Consider the following 24,661-nt stretch of genomic DNA (forward strand, 5'->3'; position numbering starts at 1 on the left):
ATTAAGTCTTTCCACTTTTCTGTGGAAAGACTTATTGTTTTTGTTCTGATTATTATTATTTTTTTTATTTTTTTCTTCCGCCAAATTTTGTTCTTGCGCAAAATGTTTGTTTCGCAATATGTCGCTTAGATATTTCTCATATAGTATCGTATAGTTTATGCGCTTTTAAATTTCACCCTGCTAAACGGAACCATTATCTATGTAAGAGTTATCTCCCTTTTCACTGTTTACCCTCTGTGTGCATCTCCTTCGTAACAAAACAAGATAGCGACAAATTTCTTTTAACAAATTGTTCGTTTCATCCTCAGTAATTTTTGGCGTATTTGGATCGAAGCGATTCGATGAAATTTTATAGGAGTTATCTACCTTTACAAAATAAATTTGTCGGTATGTTTGTTTAACTCATAAACAGTTAACCGTATAACCCTGGAATTTTTTATTTGAGTCCTCTAGGTCCCAACTTAGAAAATGAGGTCAAGGTCAAAGGTCAAGGTCAAGTTCTGAATTGTGATTTTTGCTTGTTTTTGCATTTTCTCCGACATTTTGAGAGGTACAGAGAAAAAACAAGTGGAAAATGTCAGTTTTTTTTGTAATGAAGATATTATACATTTAGTCTTATACAGTTTAATGGCATCTTATAGGAGTTGGTGCCCCTGAAATGTCTTGATATGAGGTTATTTGATTATAACTTCAACTAAGTTCATTATAAAGGCATTTGACCTTTAACAAAAGGTTAAGTGACAAATGACCTTGAAAAATGACTACAGGAAGTGACCTTGGGAAAACCGGAAGTAGCTTTTTTTGCAATTTTGTCATATAAAAAGTACTTAGAATCCATATATTTCGTCATATAGATAGATTAACTTTTTACTGACGACTATCCAAATTTCTTTGTTGTGGAAAGACTTTCAATTGTTCTCTGAACAATTGGTTTTTAATTATTAAGTCTTTTCACTTTTTTGTGAAAAGACTTATTGTATTTGTTCTGATTATTATTATTATTTTTTTTTTCCGCCACATTCTGAAATTTTTGTTTCGCAATATGTCGCTTAGATATTTTGTATATTGTATCGTATAGTTTATACGGTTTTAAATCTCACCCTGCTAAGACGAACAATTTTCTTTGTAAGAGTTATCTCCCTATTCACTGTTTATCATCTGTGTGCATCTCCTTCGTAACAAAAAAAGATATCGACAGAATTCTTTTTACAAATTGTTCGTTACATCCTCAGTAAATTTTGGCTAATTTGGATCGAAGCAATTCGATGAACTTTTATAGGAGTTATCTACCTTTACAAAATAAATTTGTCGGTTTGTTTTTATAACTCATAAACAGTTAACCGTATAACCCTGGAATGTTTTTATTTGCGACTCCTAGGTCCGAACTAAGAAAATGAGGTCAAGGTCAAAGGTCAAGGTCAAGTTCTCAATTGTGACTTTTGCTTGTTTTGGCATTTTCTCCGACACTTTGAAAGATACATATAAAAGAACAAGTGCAAAATGTCTGCTTTATTGTAATGAAGATATGATACATTTAGTCTTATACAATTTAATGGCATCTTATAGGAGTTGGTGCCCCTGAAATGTCTTGATATGAGGTTATTTGATTATAACTTCAACTAAGTTCATTATAAAGGCATTTGACCTTTAACAAAAGGTTAGGTAACAAATGACCTTGAAAAATGACTACCGGAAGTGACCTTGGGAAAACCGGAAGTAGCTTTTTTTGCAATTTTCTCATATAAAAAGTACTTAGAATTCATATATTTAGTCATATAGATAGATAAACTGATTACCGACGACTAAAAATGTCTTCCATCAAACCGGAAGTGGCAAATTATCTCCCAATCTACATACAAAAGTATATAGAAACTATATATTTTTGGAATCAGTGTGAAAAAAGCTATCATATGAGACCAGAAGTGACATTCATTTCACCGGAAGTAGCATATTATCTCCCTTATATCACTCAAAAACATAATTAAACCATTATTAATCGCATCAGTATGAAGAAACTATCTTCTTATCCAAATTTCTTTGTTGTGGAAAGACTTTCAATTGTTCTCTGAACAATTGGTTTTTAATTTTTTTTTTTTTTTCTTCCGCCAAATTTTGTTCTTGCGCAAAATGTTTGTTTCGCAATATGTCGCTTAGATATTTCTCATATGGTATCGTATAGTTTATGCGCTTTTAAATTTCACCCTGCTAAGGCGAACCATTTTCTATGTAAGAGTTATCTCCCTTTTCACTGTTTACCCTCTGTGTGCATCTCCTTCGTAACAAAACAAGATAGCGACAAAATTCTTTTTACAAATTGTTCGTTACATCCTCAGTAATTTTTCGCGTATTTGGATCGAAGCGATTCGATGAAATTTTATAGGAGTTATCTACCTTTACAAAATAAATTTGTCGGTATGTTTATTTAACTCATAAACAGTTAACCGTATAAACCTGGAATGTTTTTATTTGAGTCCCCTAGGTCCTTACTTAGAAAATGAGGTCAAGGTCAAAGGTCAAGGTCAAGTTCTCAATTGTGACTTTTGCTTGTTTTTGCATTTTCTCTGACACTTTGAGAGATACATATAAAAGAACAAGTGCAAAATGTCAGCTTTATTGTAGTGAAGATATGCTACATTTAGTCTTATACAATTAAATGGCATCTTATAGGAGTTGATGCCCCTGAAATGTCTTGATATGAGGTTATTTGATAATAACTTCAATTAAGTTCATTATAAAGACATTTGACCTTATACAAAAGGTTAAGTGACAAATGACCTTGAAAAATGGCTACCGGAAGTGACCTTGGGAAAACCGGAAGTAGCTTTTTTTGCAATGTTTTCAAATAAAAGTACTCAGAATCCAAATATTTTGTCATAAAGATACATGAACAGATAACTGAAGACTAAAAATGACTTCCAACAAACCGGAAGTGGCCAATTATCTCCAATTCTACATTCAAAAGTATATAGAAACTATATATTTTTGGAATCAGTGTGAAAGAAGCTATCATATGAGACCGAATGTGACATTCATTTGACCGGAAGTAGCATATTATCTCCCTTATATCACTGAAAAAGATAATTAAACCATTATTTATCGCATCAGTATGAAGAAACTACCTTCTTATCCAAATTTCTTTGGTGTGGAAAGACTTTCAATTGTTCTCTGAACAATTGGTTTTTAATTATTATTAGGTCTTTCCACCTTTCTGTGGAAAGACCTATTGTATTTCTTCTGATTATTATTATTTTTTTTTTTTTTTTTTTTTCTTCCGCCTAATTTTGATATTGCGACAAATGTTTGTTTCGCAATATGTCGCTTAGATATTTCTCATATTGTATCGTACAGTTTATGCGCTTTTACATTTCACCCTGCTAAGCCGAACACTTTTCTTTGTAAGAGTTATCTCCCTATTCACTGTTTATCATCAGAGTGCATCTCCTTCGTAACAAAAAAAGATAGCGACAAAATTCTTTTTACAAATTGTTCGTTACATCCTAAGGAAAATTTGGCTTCTTTGGATCGAAGCGATTCGATGAAATTTTATAGGAGTTATCTACCTTTACAAAATTATTTTCTCAATATGTGTTATTAACTAATAAACCGTCAACCATATAACCCTGGAATGTATTTATTTGAGATCCCTAGGCCCTTTATTAGAAAATGGGGTCAAGGTCAAAGGTCAAGGTCAAGTTCTAAATTCGGAATTTTCCATGTTTTTGCATTTTCTCCAACCCTTGAAAAGGTATATATTAAAGAACAAGTGCAAAATGATTGCTATATAGTTATGAAGATATTTTACATTTGGTCTGATACAAATAAATAGCATCTAATAGGAGTTAGTGCCCCTGAAATGTCTTGATATGAGGTTATTTGATTATAACTTCAACTAAGTCCATTTTAATGGCATTTGACCTTGTGCAAAAGTTTAGATGACAAATGACCTTGAAAAATGACTACCGGAAGTGACCTTGAGAAAACCGGAAGTAACCTTCTTTGCAATTTTTTCGTATAAAAGTACTCAAAATCCATATATTTTGTCATATAGATACATAAACTGATTACTGAAGACTAAAAATGACTTCCAACAAACCGGAAGTGACCATGTATCTCCCATTCTAAATACAAAAGTATATAGAAACTATATATTTTTGGAATCAGTGTGAAAGAAGCTGTCATATTAGACCGGAAGTGACATTCATTTCACCGGAAGTAGCATATTATCTCCTTTATATCACTTAAAGATATGATTAAACCATTATTTATCGTATCAGTATGAACAACTATCTTCTTATCAAAATTTCTTTGATATGGAAAGACCTTCAATTGTTCTCTGAACAATTGGTTTTTAATTATTTTTTTTTTTTTTTTTTTTTTCTTCCGCCTAATTTTGATATTGCGACAAATGTTTGTTTCGCAATATGTCGCTTAGATATTTCTCATATTGTATCGTACAGTTTATGCGCTTTTACATTTAACCCTGCTAAGCCGAACACTTTTCTTTGTAAGAGTTATCTCCCTATTCACTGTTTATCATCAGAGTGCATCTCCTTTGTAACAAAAAAAGATAGCGACAAAATTCTTTTTACAAATTGTTCGTTACATCCTAAGGAAAATTTGGCTTATTTGGAGCGAAGCAATTCGATGAAATTTTATAGTAGTTATCTACCTTTACAAAATTATTTTCTCAATATGTGTTATTAACTAATAAACCGTCAACCGTATAACCCTGGAATGTATTTATTTGAGATCCCTAGGCCCTTTATTAGAAAATGGGGTCAAGGTCAAAGGTCAAGGTCAAGTTCTAAATTCGGAATTTTCCATGTTTTTGCATTTTCTCCAACCCTTGAAAAGGTACATATTAAAGAACAAGTGCAAAATGATTGCTATATAGTTATGAAGATATGTTACATTTGGTCTGATACAATTAAATAGCATCTAATAGGAGTTAGTGCCCCTGAAATGTCTTGATATGAGGTTATTTGATTATAACTTCAACTAAGTGCATTTTAATGGCATTTGACCTTGTGCAAAAGGTTGGATGACAAATGACCTTGAAAAATGACTACCGGAAGTGACCTTTAGAAAACCGGAAGTAACCTTTTTTTGCAATTTTTTCGTATAAAAGTACTCAGAATCCATATATTTTGTCATATAGATACATAAACTGATTACTGAAGACTAAAAATGACTTCCAACAAACCGGAAGTGACCATGTATCTCCCATTCTAAATACAAAAGTATATAGAAACTATATATTTTTGGAATCAGTGTGAAAGAAGCTATCATATTAGACCGGAAGTGACATTCATTTCACCGGAAGTAGCATATTATCTCCTTTATATCACTTAGAAATATGATTAAACCATTATTTATCGTATCAGTATGAACAACTATCTTCTTATCAAAATTTCTTTGATATGGAAAGACCTTCAATTGTTCTCTGAACAATTGGTTTTTAATTATTAAGTCTTTCCACTTTTCTGTGGAAAGACTTATTGTTTTTGTTCTGATTATTATTATTATTATTATTATTATTTTTTTTTTTTCCGCCAACTTTTGTTCTTGCGATAAATGTTTGTTTCGCAATATGTCGCTTAGATATTTTTTATATTGTATCGTATAGTTTATGCGCTTTTAAATTTCACCCTGCTAAGACGAACCATTTTCTTTGTAAGAGTTATCTCCCTATTTACCGTTTATCATCAAAGCGTATCTCCTTCGTAACAAAAAAAGATAGCGACAAAATTCTTTTTACAAATTGTTCGTTACATCCTCAGGATTTTTTAGCGTATTTGGATTGAAGCGATTTGATGAAATTTTATAGGAGTTATCTACCTTTACGGAATAAATTTGTTCGTATGTTTTTTTATCTCATAAACCGTTAACCGTATAACCCTTGCATGTTTTTATTTGAGTCCCCTGGGTCCTTACTTAGAACATTAGGTCAAGGTCAAAGGTCAAGGTCAAGTTCTAAATTATGACTTTTGCTTGTTTTTGCATTTTTCCCCTTACTTTGAGAGATACATATAAAAGAACAAGTGCAAAATGTCCGCTTTATTGTAATGAAGATATGCTACATTTTGTCTTATACAATTAAATGGCATCTTATAGGAGTTGGTGCCCCTGAAATGTCCTGATATGAGGTTATTTGATTAAAACTTCAACTAAGTTCTTTACAAAGGCATTTGACCTTGTACAAAAGGTAAGGTGACAAATGACCTTGAAAATTGACAACCGGAAGTGACCTTGAGGAAACCGGAAATAGCTTTTTTTGCTATTTTTTCATATATAATTACTCAGAATCCTTATATTTTGTCATATAGATACATAAACTGATAACTGAAGACTAAAAATGACATCCAACAAACCGGAAGTGTCCAATTATCTCCCATTCTACATACAAGAGTATATAGAAACTATGTATTTTTGGAATCAGTGTGTAAGAAGCTATCATTTGAGACCGGAGGTGACATTCATTTCACCGGAAGTAGCATTTTATCTCCCTTACATCACTCAAAAATATAATTAAACCATTATTTATCGAATTAGTATGAAGAAACTATCTTCTTATCAAAATTTCTTTGATGTGGAAAGACTTTCAATTGTTCTCTGAACAATTGGTTTTTAATTTTTTTTTTTTTTTTTCCGCCAAATTTTGTTCTAGCGATAAATGTTTGTATCGCAATATGTCGCTTAGATTTTTTTCATATTGTATCGCATAGTTTATGCGCTTTTAAATTTCACCCTGCTAAGCCGAACCATTTTCTTTGTAAGAGTTATCTCCCTATTCACTGTTTGTCATGTGTGTGCATCTCCTTCGTAACAAAATAAGAAAGCGACAAAATTCTTTTTACAAATTGTTCGTTACATCCTCAGGAATTTTTGGCTAATTTGGATCGAAGCGATTCGATGAAATTTTATAGGAGTTATGTACCTTTACGGAATAAATTTGTCGGTATGTTTTTTTAACTCATTAACCGTTAACCGTATAACCCTGGAATGTTTTTATTTGAGTCCCCTGGGTCCTAACTTAGAAAATTAGGTCAAGGTCAAAGGTCAAGGTCATATTTTAGATTTTTATAAGTTTTTCATTTCCCTATAATTCTTGAACGGTTATAGATACAAAAAAATAAGCAGTGAAAAATGCTTGGTACTTTAAGGGGCAACTTTTTTCCATTATGACTATATTGATTTTACCATCATATAAGGGACATTACTCCCATCGATGGTTTTTAAAAAGCCATTTTTAGGCAAAACTCTTAAACAAAAGGTCCTTGACCCATAGGGTCTTTTGCAATGACCTTGTGGAGCAATGACCTTGACGAAGGTCACAAGGTCAAAGGTCAAGGTCATCAAATTATGTGGTTTTGGCACTATTTAAACAGTTTTATGAGTGTTTGAATTTCAACTAACCAACCAACCAACCAACCAATCAATCAATCAATCAATCAATCAATCAATCAATCAATCAATCAATCAATGTTTCCGTTTCATGTGTTTGATACGGGATTGAAGGTTTCTTTTTTTCCGCTTGTTTTAATTGAGCCTATCAAACGTGTTTAACCAACATGTTTAACCAACGTGTTTAACCAACCAACCAACCAACCAACCAACCAACCAATCAATCAATCAATCAATGCATGTTTCCGTTTCATGTGTTAAATACGGGATCCAAGATGGTTTTTTTCGCTCGTTTAAATTGAGCCTAACGTGTTTAACCAGCCAACGTGTTTAACCAACGTGTTTAACCAACGTGTTTAACCAACGTGTTTAACCAACCAACCAACCAACCAATCAATCAATCAATGCATGTTTCCGTTTCATGTGTTAAATATGGGATCCAAGATGTTTTTTTTCCGCTTGTTTAAATTGAGCCTATCTAACGTGTTTAACCAGCCAACGTGTTTAACCAACATGTTTAACCAACATGTTTAACCAACGTGTTTAACCAACCAACCAACCAACCAACCAACCAATCAACCAATCAATGCATGTTTCCGTTTCATGTGTTAAATACGGGATCCAAGATGTTTTTTTTTCGCTTGTTAAAATTGAGCCTATCAAACGTGTTTAAACTACGTGTTTAACCAGCATGTTTAACCAACGTGTTTAATCAACCAACCAACCAACCAACCAATAAATCAATGCATGTTTCCGTTTCATGTGTTAAATACGGGATCCAAGATGTTTTTTTTCGCTTGTTTAAATTGAGCCTCTCCAACGTGTTTAACCAGCCAACGTGTTTAACCAACGTGTTCAATCAACATGTTTAACTAACGTGTTTAACCAACCAACCAACCAATCAATCACTTAATGTATGTTTCCGTGTCATGCGTTTAATACGGGATGCAAGGTCTCTTGAGGTCTTTTTCCCCTTGTTCTAAGTGACCCTATCAAACGTGTTTAATCAACCAACCAACAAACCAACCAACCAATCAATCAACCAACTAATCAATCAATCAATATGTATGACTGTTTATTTATGACAGTTTATTGAAGGAACAAACTCTCAATTATTCAAGAAAATTTTTATTTTATTATTGTTCTTACGTCTCTTCTGAAAAAAAATCCACATATTCTTTGAAACTACAAGTCCAATCGACCTGAAAATTTGCAGTCAGCAGGGCATACATGTACTGAAGGTTCATAAAAAAACTTTTTGCAGATATCTCTCAAGACTTTTGCTAGAAAAAAGAAATGGCAATGCCGTAAAAATCGCTTGCTAGGTCCGTCAATCTCAGTAAAAACCTACAATAAAATGTCCGCTCCGAGATTGAAATACTAATCTGTGTTACAAACAGATGCTGAAAAATGGACATTATCAAAAAATAATCATTAAATGTGTTTTAAAGTTACACCGGATCGATTAAATCCAAAACATGCACTGCTGGTGAACTGTGATCAAAATGTCAATTTCCTACAATGACAAAAGAAATTACATTGTGTACATTCCATCTCTAGACTTGTTGTCTGTTCAAGGTCCCGACCTAAAAAGAAATTAAAAGACTAAGTTTTTCTTAATATAAACCCGCGTCACGTGATGTCTCCTCAATCTTGCGCGCGCGCTGTATCTAAAATAAAAGAAAAACTTTCCAAACTAAACATGACACTTCTCCGGTAACATAATAATATAGACCCCATACCAAAGCAAACAAACAAACAAATAAACAAATACCCCCCCCCCTTTTTCCAAATCAATCAATAAAAAAAAATCAATTATCCATTCATCAGAGGGGAAAGACTGCCTAACAATTGTTTTCAAAACAATTGCTTTATATTTATTATTATTTTTTTTTTTCCGCCAAATTTTGTTCTTGCGATAAATGTTTGTTTCGCAATATGTCGCTTAGATTTTTTTCATTTTGTATCGTATAGTTTATGCGCTTTTAAATTTCACCCTGCTAAGCCAAACCATTTTCTTTGTAAGAGTTATCTCCCTATTCACTGTTTGTCATGTGTGTGCATCTCCTTCGTAACAAAATAAGAAAGCGACAAAATTCTTTTTACAAATTGTTTGTTACATCCTCAGGAATTTTTGGCTAATTTGGATCGAAGCGATTCGATGAAATTTTATAGGAGTTATGTACCTTTACGGAATAAATTTGTCGGTATGTTTTTTTAACTCATAAACCGTTAACCGTATAACCCTGGAATGTTTTTATTTGAGTCCCCTGGGTCCTAACTTAGAAAATTAGGTCAAGGTCAAAGGTCAAGGTCATATTTTAGATTTTCATATGTCTTTGATTTCCCTATAATTCTTGAATGGTTATAGATACAGAAAATTTAAGCAGTGAAAAATGTTCAGTACTTCAAGGGGCAACTTTGTTACATTATGACTGTATTGGTTTTACCATTATGTAAGGGACATAACCCCCATTGATGGTTTATAAAAAGCCATTATTAGGCAAAACTCTTAAACAAAAGGTCCTTGACCCATAGGGTCTTTTGCAATGACATTGTGAAGCAATGACCTTGACAAAGGCCACAAGGTCAAAGGTCAAGGTCATGTACATATGTGATTTGGGGCACGACTTGAAGAATTTTATGTGTGTTTGCCAACCAACCAACCAACCAATCATGATCAATCAATAATGATCAATCAACAAATCATGATCATGATCAATCAACCAATCATGATCATGATTAATCAATCAATCAATCATGTTTCCGTCTCATGTGTTTAATATAGGGTTCAAGATCTCCTTTGTTTCTTTTTCGCTGTTTCAATTGACCCTTTCCAACGTGTTTAACCAACCAACCAACCAACCAACCAACCAATCAATCAATCAATCAATCAATCAATCAATCAATCAATCATGATCAATCAATCATGATCAATCAATCATGTTTCCGTCTCGTCTCGTGTGTTTAATATAGGGTCCAAGATCTTCTTTGTTTCTTTTTCGCTGTTTCAATTGGCCCTATCCAACGTGTTTAACCAACCAACCAACCAACCAACCAACCAACCAACCAACCAATCAATCAATCAATCAATCAATCAATCAATCAATCAATCAATCAATCATGATCAATCAATCAAGTTTCCGTCTCGTCTCGTGTGTTTAATATAGGGTCCAAGATCTTTTTTGTTTTTTTTTCGCTGTTTCAATTGGCCCTATCTAACGTGTTTAACCAACCAACCAACCAACCAACCAACCAACCAACCAACCAATCAATCAATCATGTTTTCGTCTCGTGTGTTTAATATAGGGTCCAAGATCTTTTTTGTTTCTTTTTCGCTGTTTGAATTGGCCCTATCCAACGTGTTTTACCAACCAACCAACTAATCAATAAATCAATCAATCAATCATGATCATGATCATGATCAATCAATCATGATCATGATCAATCAATCATGATCATGATCAATCAATCATGTTTCATGATCAATCAATCATGTTTCATGAAAAATTGAAATTTAATATTGTTCTTGCGTCACTTCTGAAAAAAAAATCCACATTTACTCTGAAACTACAAGTACAATCGACCTCAAAATTTGCAGTCAGCAGGGCATACATGTACTAAAAGTTTGTAAAAAAATTTGGTGCAGATATCTCCCAAAGCTTTTCCTAGAGAAAAAAAATTGCAATGCCGTAAAAATTGCTTGCTAGGTCCGTAAATTTCAGTAAAAGCCTACAATAAAATGTCCGCTCCGAGATTGAAATACTAATCTGTGTTACAAACAGGTGCTGAAAAATGTACATTATCAGAAAATAATCAATAAATGTGTTTTAAAGTTACACCGGATCAAATAAATCCAAATCATGCACTGTTTGTGAACTGCCATCAAAATGTCAATTTCCTACAATGACAAAAGAAATTACATTGTGTGCATTCCGTCTCTATACATGTTGTCTGTTCAAAGTCCCCACCTAAAAAGGAATAAAAAGACTATCTTTTCGTTATTATAAACCCGTGTCACGTGATGTGGCGCGCGCGCTGTACCTAAAATAAAAGAAAAACTTTCCAAACTAAACATGAAACTTCTCCGGTAACAATAATATAGACCCCATACAGAAACAAACAAACAAACAAACACCCCCCACCCCCAATTCAATTAATTTTAAAGGGGGAAAGACCCCCTACAATTGCTTTTTTAAAGCAATTGATTTATATTTATTATTTTTTTTCTTCCGCCAACTTTTTTTTCCTTCGCAGTTTTTTTGTTTCGCAAGATGTCGCTTAGACATATGGTACATGATATCAAACAGTTATTACGCTTTTGTAACTGACACCGCGTAACCAAAATCTTTTCAATGTAAGAGTTATCTCCCCGAACACTGTTTTTCTTGTGATCGCTTAATATTCGCAACCGTATAAGAAACCGACAAATTTATTTTACCAAATTGATCGATATATCCTCCGGATGATTTGATTTATTTTGACCGAAGCTATCCGGAGACTCCATATGAGAGTTATTTCCCCTTTTATATTTGATATAAGTGATATGCATTTTTAACTGGAAAACCATAAGTGTTAGAGGCCTAGGGTCTTTTGTTTTGATGTCCTTGGTCCAAAAAAATGAAAATGAGGTCAAGGTCAAAGGTCAAGGTCATGATTAAAATTTTGATTTTGGCTTGTTATCTCTTATTTTCGGAAATCATATAAGATATTGACAAAATATTTTCATAAAATTGTTAGTTACAACATGTAGTAACACATAAATTTTAGTCGAAAGGGTACGTCGACATTTGATGCGAGTTTTCCCCCTTTTTATATCTAATATCATACGTATGGTAATATAACTCATGAACAATATAAAGTAGAGGACTAGAGTCTTTTGATTTGAGGTCCTTGGTTTATGACCTTGAAATTGAGCTCAAGGTCATATGCTAATTAAACGTTCTAGATTTTGACCTTTGTTTTTACCTCATATGTACACATGATAAAGCCATGGGACTGTTTGCATTAAGTTGTAAGCAATGTGACTTTAAAAAACACATCCGGAAGTGACCTTTTGTAAACCGGAAGTAGCTATTTTTTGCACTAAATCAATGTAAAAGTATATAGAACCATATATTTTTGGAATCAGTGTCAAGTAAACTATCAAACAATACCGGAAGTAAACTTTTTAAACCGGAAGTAAAAGATTATCTCCCTTTTTTTTTCTTTTTTTTTTTATAGAAACCATATATTTTTGGAATAAGCGTTCAATAAGCTGTCATTTGACGCTTAAATTGACATTTAAAACCAAATTTTAATATTTTCATATACAAAAAAGTTCTTAACTGGTGGAAAGACCATCAATGGTTCTCTGAACGATTGGTTTTTAATTATTATTATTTTTTTTTCTTCTGCCAACTTTTTGTTCCTTCGCTGTTTTTTTGTGTGTCTTAAGATGTCGCTTAGATATATGGTATATGATATCGAACAATTAATACGCTTTTGAAACTGACACCGCGTAACAACTATCTTTTCCATATAAGAGTTATCTTCCCGAACACTGTTTTTCTTGTTATTACTTATATGTCGCAACCGTATAAGAAAATTTATTTTACCAAATTGCTCGTTATGTTCTCAGGATGATTTGATCAATTCTGACTAAAGCTATCCGGAGACTCCATATGACAGTTATTTCCCCTTTTTTGTTTGATATAAGTGAAATGTATTTCTAACTGGAAAACCATAAGTGATAGAGGCCTAGGGTCTTTTGATTTGAGGTCCTTGGTTTAAAAAAATGAAAATGAGGTCAAAGTCAAAGGTCAAGGTCATGTTCAAAATTTTGTTTTATTTTGGCTTGTTATCTCTCATTTTCAGAAATCTTATAAGATATCGACAAAATATTTTCATACAATTGTTAGTCGCGACATGTCGTTACAAATAAATTTTAGTTGAAAGAGTATGTAAGCATTTGATGAGAGTTTCCCCCCTTTTATATCTAATATCAGTCGTATGGTAATATAACTCATTAACAATATAAAGTAAAGACCTAGAGTCTTTTGATTTGAGGTCCTTGGTTTATGACCTTGAAATTGAGCTCAAGGTCATATGTTAATTTAACGTTCTAGATTTTGACCTTTGCTTTTACCTCATATGTATTCATGTTAAAGCTATTAGACTTATTGCATTAGGTTGCAAACAATATGACATTGAAAAGCTAACCGGAAGTGACCTTTTGTAAACCAGAAGTGGCTAATTTTTGTAACCATTTATTGTAAAAGTATGTAAAACAATATATTTGGAATCAGCGTCAAGTAAACTATAAGACAGTACCGAAAGTAACATATTTTGAACCGGCAGTAGAAAATTATCTCCCTTATTTATATCTTTCAGTATAGAAACCTTACATTTTTGGAATCAGCGTACAATAAGTTGTCATTTGACGCTGAAATTAATATATTAAAACCAAATTTAAATATTTTCAAGTCAAAATAGATCCTTACTGGTGGAAAGACCTTCAATTGTTCTCTGAACAATTGGTTTTAATTTGTTAATGTTTTCGTTTTTTGCATAACTTCCTATGACAAAGGCGTGGATTAGATAGTCAAAATGAATATTCTGATAGCTATTAATTAATTTACATAATTTTCAGAAGGCCACAGGTCGTTGTGTAACTTTCCTAGAGGAGAATCGAAAAAACCTTATGATCAACCTGCTGGTGTAAGTCTAAGTTTTAGATATAATAACGAACATGATATTCTTACTGACATGCATTTTTTTGCGTGCTTGATTTGCTTGTTTTCATTTGTCAGTAATTTAAGGCGACAGTAGATTACTGGAGTCTAAATTTGGTCAATCGATCAGAAAAGGCACTCTTTAGTAACAAACAAAATGGGAAATCGCATTGTTTCAAAAGAAACTTCACCAGATCCCTCCACAAAAATACAATTCAATCTATTCATTGATCAAATGCATGTTAATAGTTTTTCTCAGACTCGATTTATTCGGATCTCAATTGATGTCTAATATGTTGACACCATGGTCGTTACTTTTTGTTTGGTTATATAACATTTATTTGAATACACATTTACTTGCATGCAAGTAATACGTTACAAATTAAGCAATGGTTAGACATAACGGGACTAGTGGTTGAAAGGTCATATTTTCTTTCTTCATAAACAATATGTATGAACGCTTGAATGTGTTTTACAGAAACTTATGTATGTTAACAGTTTCTTATTTTTTACCATTGGTTGTCAAAGTTCGGCGTGTGGGTGTGAAAGTTTGTAGGCTTCTTCTTTAACAATCAAACTTAGATTTCGGTTTTTAAAACATATATATTCTAAGGGAACAGGTCCGCGTAAAACACAACATGATAAAAATTGCACTTTATAATTTATATGCGCCTAACTTCAACAATGAACAAAACGATTGTGCTTTGCAATTTAAAAAAGGACCATTATACCAAAATGGCAAGCACTTCAAATGAGAAATTCAAAACCTAATTATTGAAACAAAAAACGAAAGACAAATAAGATATAAAGCACCATACGGCAACCACTGAATGCAAAGCAACTGACACGGGATAAGCAAATGTTAAATGTAGCCGGATTAATGTGTAAGCTTGTACATACTTGCCTTACCTGACACTAATGTTATAGTAAACTTTCCTGATTTTACCTTCATCAACGATTATGATTTCAAAATAAAACATTTAAAAATTGTATGAGGCCATTTTCTGCTTTTACCTTAATCTTGAATGCACAATGCCAAAATTTAAGGGTTTGCCTCTGTTTTAATGTTGTTGTTTCTGTGTTAGTAGGATGTTTGTGTTGGGTGTAAATTGTTCCAAAGTTCTGGAAAATTCCTGTATCAATTCCTTTTCACGAACTATACTTAAACCTTTTTTTCCTTGTCGTGTGCGTAGGTGATCTGGGCTTGTTTGTGTGTACTCTACGAAATATGTCTTATACGCACAAATGTGATTATCGCATGCAAAACAGTTTAAACCTTCATCACCCGTACTTTTCGATAATTGACCATGCTAACTATTTTTTGCATTTGTTTCTTTCACTTTTAAATTTTTCTTCCAATTCCACGTGTTTTTATATATATTATTCTGTATGTGAAAACTAACGAAACTGACTATTCATTATTTAGAATATACAATTGGAACTTTTTAAACATATCTCTAAAGTATATCAATATTATGTAAGTTACCTGATAAATGTTAGTCATCATTGTAAGAAGTATTCATGTTATTTCATATACATACTGTTTTAGGTATATACGGAAGCTGCTTCAGAGCCGACAGTAGTACCAAGAAAAGAAAGAAAAGGTACTTTTTTGAAAATAAGAAAAAACATTATGTTCAATTACTAAAGCTTCATGTTAACTGTATTTCTAACGACGTCAATATATATGTTACAGTAAATAGGTGAAATCAAGAATTACATGTAATTACTCAAATTTAGGCATTACATGTAACAACTGATGCACTTTGTTAATACAAGTAATTCCTGAAAGTGCCCAGTTATTACCAGTAATTTCTTATTTTTAAATGAATTTTTACATCTATTTACTAACTGTTAAAACAATGTTGTAATATGATCAGTTTATCAAAAGTTAGGGTAAAACTAATTAAACGATCAGTGAATATTATTCTAAAGTGATATCCTAAAATACCGGTATACCTTTTTGTTAAAGGGGCATTAGGTATATAATACAAAAAAAAATATAATGTTATTGTTGCTGTTGAATGAAATTGTAATTCGCTTTTTGAAGCCAGTTTGGTTCATTTAAAATTTTAAAAAACTTAGAAACTTGGCTGATGAGTTATTCGCTTGCAAGTGAAGAATTCGACCGCATTGAATCTGTATGTGTGTGACCTTCAATGTAACCATTTAGCTAGAGATAGGTTACGCCTGTATCCAGCTACTTAAAAGAATAGAATGTACACTTGAAAGTAAATAAATAGGATGAACCATTTGGTTGACTGGTTCGATCCACTAAAAACTGGTTCGATCCACAAAAAATATCATTCTTATACTTGTACAGATAAACACAATGATAAACATACTTTTTAACATACGATTCGAAATCAAACATGCTAACCTTGAAAAATCATATTGCATGTGGGTGTTATTTGTTTATATTCCTGTTTGTGTATATCTGGTTACCATTATATGATCGTTGGCAGTCTTCGGAGGTCATCTCGATGATTAATAAATGATGTTTAGACAAAAATGCACACGTAATTTGATACATATAATCGCGTGTATGCATTGTTTGTTGTTTATATAAAACGTTTTGTAATTTTGATATACGTTTTAGTATATTATAAATCAAATATGAGTGAAATCGGTGAACGTGAATTTGACAGCTAATGCCACTTTAAACAGTCTTTAGCATGTTTTTTGAAAATGCATGACGAGAAAGAAAAGATATCTACAGATGACTTTTTTCAAATTGTACAATTAAAATGTGACAGAGTCTAAATGCCAAAGGAAAAGCTAAACACTATAATCAAAAAATTCAACACTTTGTTTGAAAATGAAGCTATAAAATTACAATCTTCTCTCAATGTAATGGTTTTCCTGAAATTTCTGTTGTATTTCAATAATTCAACCTTTACAGGTTATTTAACAGTTCTGTTCAAAGGCAATGGGCTGAAGTAAAATGGGGAGGGGCTTTGTGGATACATGTGCACCCTTGCTTTGCCAAAACCTAAGCTCCTATCAGGTGCTTTTCCTGTACCCGTCCAAGGACTAGGAACAGGCACCTGCATTATGTGCCGGAGTAAACTAGTTTTTTCATATACACCCCTTACCCATAATTTATATTTGTGATAAATGATGTTAAAAAAAAATACAGCAGTCAACACATTGTAAAATCCTCCCATAAAGGCACCAAACCCACATAGAAATAATAATGTCAGTCTGTGTCTTTCTGTTTGAAAATCACAACCAGGTGCTTTGTTAGGATAGGTGTTCTCAGCTTCTTATGCGACATTATCAATATGTAAATTTCCACTTAACATTGAATAAACATATACATGTATTTTAACTCTAAAAGGGTATTAATATTTGCTACAAAAAAGGTGGGATAACAGCTGTATGACATGTATAACACAATTATGTTGCAGGTATATACGCTTACATTTGGAGGTCTAGAGAAAGTCCTAAAAAAGAGACACAAACATATGAAAAGTTACTCTTAACGCCATCATTTGGTATAATTCAATTTATGAAAAATGTCAGCTTCATCGCAAAAGTCTGACAAAAGAATTCGTAGTTAAATCTATTTTGTCAAAGAAATTTAATCATTTCATATGTCAAGTTGATCTGATTGATATGCAAAGTATGCCTAATGGACATTTTAATTTGATCATGACTTATAAAGAACCTTTAATCAAATTTGGCATAATTAAATGCCCATCTCCGTTAAGAATTGGCGAAGTTGCCTATAAACTTTTTACAAATGTATATCTCATATTTGGAATTATATCATTGTCATGCATGTCCGTACGTCGTAACTACAATCCCCTTCCCTTTCATGAATGTGACCTACCGAATTAGACTATTGACCAGTTTTATTATTACATAAGCAACACGACGGGTGCCACATGTGAAGCATGACCTGCTTACCCTTCCGGAGCACCTAAGATCACCCCTAGTTTTTGGTGGGGGTTCGTGTTGCTTATTCTTTAGTTTTTTGTGTTGTGTCATGTGTACTATTGTTTGTCTGTTTGTCGTTTTCATTTTTAGACATGGCGTTGTCAGTTTATTGTCAATTTATGATTTTGTCTATTCCCTCTGGTATCTTTCGTCCCATGTTTTCAAATGATTTTTATTGAGTTTCAAAAATTGAAAAACAACCATTTTCCAGTTTCAATATACCAACAAAACTAAAGAACATGCAGTATTGAAGGATCTTTGATTCCCGAACCATTACTATCTCTACCCTGTTACTTTCTTTTTTGGTATCTTGAATTATGTCTCAAATTTAATACAAGAAATCAAGTTATCACATACTTACAACCTCTCTTCCAGTCAAATTGCTTGAATTTGCCTTCTATTATAGGTTATACAATACTTGGTCATGTTTTATGAAGATGTAAGCCCAAGGCGAAGCCGAGGGCTTAAATCTGCATAAAAAATGAACAAGTATTATCTGACCAATTTAGAACATATTCACACTTTCGAGTGACTTGACACAACTATCTTTTCCCATTGTAATATTCAAACCTAAATAAGAGTTCACTTTTTATAATAAACTAAATATAAAACATAGGTAATGATCATTTCAATGGATGAAATGAAATAGCACTGACATAGTTTGTGGTTATAAATTGTTTTTCTTCTGCTTCAGGTAAAACTTAATACTTATATATCTTTAGATTTATTTTATTTTAAAAAGCAACACAATGCTATGAAAATCCCCTTTTTGAAATTAAATTTTTTTTCATAAATATAAAACACTCTGTATGAATATTTGAATTCAGACCATTCAACATTAAATGCTTACTTTTTATTGATAAATTTAAATGTATTGTGTTTCTCCGAAAACAATCCTTTGCTTTATATATCAGCAGTCTGGCATTGTGTATTTTTGAAAGAAAAAGAAACGAATTCCCTAAAATGTAAGGTATACATGGTATATAAATTAAATAAATATCATTTTACATGTTTTGTATTTATCCTCACCAATTTTTTTTTTTTTTTTTTTTTGTATATTGTTTATATGTGTTCCATTAGACAATGTTAGAAAATGAATGAAATTTTGCAAAATTAAAAAAAAATATATATTTCAATCTTTGCTCTATCATCTTTAATCAGTAGGCTATTTTCCCAAGGAAAATACCTTAGGGGATTTAACACTTCGTTAGTGCAACTATTAAGAGTTAACTTTCATAATTAACTGACAATGAAAAGTCATTCATGTATAGCATTTCATAGTGCATGGAAAACCATGTACTATGAAAATTAGAGGGCTAAAAACTGACTTTTCATTGGATGAGAAGGGGTGAGTTTGTTCTAAACGTTCATAGTACATACTTTTTCCGTGTACTAAATAACAACGCATGAATGACCACAAGGGTAAAATTTCATTGTATCTTAATCAAGATAATGAAATAAAAATTGCTACTGGCTATATTTTGAAAACATGTTGTGTTTCAAATTAAACTATATAGTTTTTAATTAGTTTTCAAATTATTTTTTAAACACCCCACTATTTAATCTTTGGATCTAAAAATGTTTCTGACAATGAAAGTTTCTTTCAATTAAATAAAAAGTAACACATATAGTTATTTATACATTTACAATGCCATCTAAAATTGTAATCATTTATCTTCCATGTATTTACTTTGTACCCAAAAATAGAATGAACTAAGAGGCAATTTGGCCGTGACAACAATTCCAAATGTTGTAACTTCGATAAAATTTAATGTTTTTCAATTACAATGTAATTGCTTAAGGATATATATGTATACTTCTGAGTGTCCAAAACAACACCTTGTAATTTATTTATTTGATTAAAAAATCTAACAACAACAACTTGTTCCAAATTCAAAATGGATAGTCTGAATATTTTTCTCTTATTGCAGAAACAGTTTTATTAATATTGGTTATATAACATCTATTTAATTGCATATTGTCTCTTAGTATTCGTCACTTTTCAACTTAGGCATGAGATTTATTTTTATAATAAAACAAGCGCAATTAATGGAACCAAATCATTGTAGGAAAAATCAAAATCTTTTACATAACTTCATCTTTATTCAAAGAAAAATAGAGATTTCTATTATTCTCAAATATATATTCCCATTGTCCAAGTGTTTAATTATTACGATATTTTTCTAAATTTTTTATATTTATATATACATATATATATAAACAAATCTAAATTGAAAACTACGTTCAAACCTATGATTGCGTTGGATAAAAAACCCAATTTTTATACGTGTGCATGTTAAACAAATTTCGTCGTAGAAGAGTCTAAATACAGCAAAAACAACATTTTGCAAAAGACCAAAAAGGTGAAAAAGTATATTTAAACAAAACGCATTTGGCTAACAGGTCGAACAACTGATATTCTTTAACCTTGCTGACTGCCATTGGCGATTGCCAAATAAAATTGATCACAAGATGTAACAAAATAGATCTTAATATAACTTTAATACTAAACAGAAAACAATAAAGGACAAGGTACGATAAGCTATTGTGAACCAAGGACCGGAACGAACTTGCATTTCCGAATCTAGTCGAGTATCTTATTTTAATTCAGATGTTGTTGACTGAGTTACAAAACTTCAATGCAAGGAAGGAAAAAAGCTTTTTCGTTCTTTATCATGTTTACGTTTTTTTTAGGTCGGGCAAAGTAAAGGAACATGTGATTTTGCATCATTTTTTTTAAAGTCACAGTGGCACTGTTGTCAAAGAACAACCAGCAAACTGTACATTCAACAACACTAAATGAATAAAGACCCTACCAAATTATAACCCTTTTTATCTGTGTACATAGTACGTAAATGGCAACTGGAAATATAAATCGATTTCACATGGAAACAAAATTAGAACCGAAATTACCTCCCCTGTCAATGGATTATACAGGAAATTATTTGATTTTTTGTTTTAAATAATTTTAAAGAAACAAAAATTTTAACTCATTAAATTTATTATAAATATTTTAAATATAAAACATGTATTAAACAAAAATACTGCAAGGTTTAGATAAAATTTTGAAACTTTAATTAAGTTTATGCAAATATTGTAAACCTTTGAAAAAATACAAAGTTAAATATGATACTATATAATATTCTCAACAAAATTCGACTTTCAAAATCCGAAGATACATTACAGATGCATGCTTAACTTTTTTTTTTAACGAAAATCCATGCGTCTTCTCTCGTATATAAGCTGATTAGACAGCTGTTACTTGCTAAAGCCTGACATTACAACATGTTAAAAGTTTCAGTTAAAAAAATATAATACTCTCTTTTCTGTGACTATTTTATTTTATTTCTTTTCACTTTTTCTTTTTTAAAATCTTTTCTCTAATATATAATAAAACGAGAAGCTGCTATGTGTGCGACTTGTTAATCGATAAAAGGATAACACAACTAATTTTTCTAAAAGAAATATATTGTCTTTTTGACACATTCCTTATTCAGTCCATTCTAATTTTAGACAATGTATATTTAACTTGTATTTTCTGTATCTTCTCAAGGGATATAGAAAAGACATTTACTTACCCAAGTAAAAGCGCACCTTGTACCTGTTAGCTAATGAGGAACAAAACGATACAGCGTCTTTTTGTTTTTGGAATGTATAAGTACGCGGCCACATCCACTTATTTGTATTTTAATTGATCTTAGCCTTTTTTTAACTGATGTTTTACTGTTACACCAATGTCTAAGGTTAGGGTGAGGTTTAAGATCCCGCTAGCATGTTAAACCTGCCACATTCTCTATGTATGTGCCTGTCCCAAGACAGGAGCATGGAGTCAGTTTCACTAAAAAAAAAAACTTACGAGTAAGATTGATCGTGAGTCATGAACAATTCAGTATGCTTACGATAATTCTAATCGTAAGTTTTTTTTTTTTGTAAAACCGACTCATGTAATTTAGTGGTTATCGTTTGCTTATGTGTTATATATATATTTTGGTTAATTTTTGTCTGCATCGATTAGGCCGTTGGTTATCTCGTTTGAATCGTTTGACATTGTTATTTCGGGACCTTTTATAACTGACAATGCGGTATGGACTTTGTTGATGTTGAACCCGTACGGTTGTTAATTTATGTGTCATTTTGGTCTTTTGAGTGGAGAGTTGTCCCATTGTCAACCATATCACATCTTCTTATTTATAATAAATGCATTGAACAACATGTCTAAAACCACTAGACTCCTATCATTTTCCGGATTGCCCAAAGATAGATATGTTATTATTCTATTTTTTTCATGATATATTCATCTTTTGTCTTAGATTAAAAATAAAACTGTAAAAGAACCCAAAGTCATCGCCCCATATCCTCTCAGCCCCAGTTGAAAAATATCAATATGTAGATCAATTTAACAATCACAGTGTACAGTATGCACCAATTACTCAATGTTCTAAGTAATAATATGAATGGTACTTCTTTTTACAGCATAAAATTTATTTAACAACTAAAAGGTTTTAAAACAAATGGACGTTTATGTAAATTTTGAAAGTCAGCAGCCAAGTTTACACATCAATAATTTCTACTCTTATAATTCTCAACTATTTTTGTGCTCCACGTATGTAGTAAAGAGCAAGCATACGTCCTCTCAGTACCGGGGCGAGCATTTAGTTGTTCCCTTGTCCGTCTATAAATACGTATATACATACATTGTAGGTCCGTCCGTCTGTACGTTCCAAAATTCGTTTCTGATCTCTAGCTTTAGTTTGCCTCAACCAAATGTTAAGAAACTTATACATAATGCTTATCACCACAAAAAAACAAGTCAAGTTCGATTTTGCTGGCGTCCCTTGATACAGCCCTTGCATGGTGTAACCTTCCCCAAAAAAACGTGTATGGTGTAATAGTGTAAGTGTATGGTGCAATGGTGTAAGGTGTATGGTGCTATGGTGTATGGTGTAAGGGGAATGATGTAATGGTGTATGAGGAATGGTGTGATTGTGTAACGTGTGATCAGGAATTGTGTGAATGATAGTGTACGACATTTCATTAGTTGAAAACTAAGTTCTTTTGTTTTTGTTTTTTTTTCAAATTGAAAACATAAACAATAATAATAATCTTAATATTGAAAATGTAATTGCATTATGGGTAATTTCTGATCGTGTAGATAGAATGGATAATGGTGTATGGTGTAATGTGTAAGGTGTACGGTGCAAAGGTGTAACGTGTATGGTGTAATGGTACAAGGTGTATGGTGTAAAAGTGTATGGTGTATGGTGTAATGGTGTATGGTGATAGTGGGAAGTTTACACCATCCAAGGACTGTACTAGAGTTATGCTCCATAACAAATGGAAAAAATGCTGAATTTTTCGTTTCCGTTTTCCAACTTAAGTTTGTCTTTACCAAATAGTCCGACCGATCGGTGAAAAAAATGCTCAAATAATGAGGAAAGCACCAATTTCTGCATGATGGTACATTTTTGTGTACTGAGCAATACTAGCTATAGACCCAACCTCAAAATTCAATATGGCGGCTTATTTCAAGATGGCTGCCATACGTTCTAAAATATTTTCCAGTATTGTACAAACAACAGTGGATTTGATGCTGGGTGCACACAAAATCAACATATTTGAATGACTTGGTGTACTTAGCAAGATTTTGTTACTATTTTTGAAATACAAAAAGGCGGCTATTTTCAAAATGGCCGCCTTGAAAAATAAGTAAATATTCATTATTGAGAATTGACCTGAATATAAGCATTTTATCGATGTATAGTGTCATTTGGTATCTGTCCCAGTCCTGTCCTTTCTGATTTTGCCTTGCTTGTCATTTCATAGTAATAGCTTTCATAAAAAGCTGCAGTAGTAGCTTTCATTAAAAGCTGCACTATTCGTTGTCTTGGGTCACACATAAAAGCTGTGATTTGGGATTTATCTGCCCTAATATATTATTCAGTGCCTATCTAATCTATTGGGTCGCAATATTTTGCAATTTAAGACATTAAACTGTGAATTGAAAATCAGTTAAACACATATCAGTGAAATGGCAGCAATTGAGGACAACAAGGACAAGATCATTGAAATGGCAGAAACTGAATTACTTGGGGATACTTGGGGATACTTGGAGAAACCCACAGCTGAAGACGCTTTAACAGAGGACAGCTCAGAAATGACGTCTAAACAATTGTACCAAGAATATTTAACAGATAGAAAATCAAATGCTAAAAGAACAGCTGAGATTGACTGCAATATAAAACAGAGCGAAACGCGAATATATAAAATATGTGTTGGTCTCATTACGTTTCAAGCTGAACAGAAAGAGGCAATGAATAAAAATAGCAAACAGATGAAAGCAATATCTCAGCAAATTCAGCAGTCTGAAGACAGGATAGACCACAAGGCTAGTAATAATTGCTTGGCTGAATTGATGGTCAGACCAATAAGATATTCGATGTTGTGGTGAGACGAATGGACAAACTGACAACAACTGAGGAAGGAGACACTGTTCTATTTAAACGAGCATTTGAACAGCACGGTACCTTCTAACAACTGGCATCTGTGGACAATCGAAATAAAGAATTAATATTTCTGCAGTGGATACATCATCTAAGCCAAAA

The 24,661-nt window shown here is 32.1% G+C and overlaps 1 protein-coding gene across 1 annotated transcript in view; it reads left to right on the forward strand.

The window, feature by feature from the left end:
* Nucleotides 1-24,661, forward strand: part of LOC143042306 (uncharacterized) — a 216,546-nt gene that overhangs the window by 176,646 nt on the left and 15,239 nt on the right. The window contains exons 12-13 of the mRNA XM_076214578.1: nucleotides 14,036-14,103; nucleotides 15,667-15,721. Coding sequence (XP_076070693.1) covers nucleotides 14,036-14,103; nucleotides 15,667-15,721 — 123 coding nt within the window. The remainder of the gene's footprint in view (nucleotides 1-14,035; nucleotides 14,104-15,666; nucleotides 15,722-24,661) is intronic.

This window comes from Mytilus galloprovincialis, chromosome 8, assembly GCF_965363235.1.
Source record: "Mytilus galloprovincialis chromosome 8, xbMytGall1.hap1.1, whole genome shotgun sequence".
NCBI lineage: Eukaryota > Metazoa > Mollusca > Bivalvia > Mytilida > Mytilidae > Mytilus > Mytilus galloprovincialis.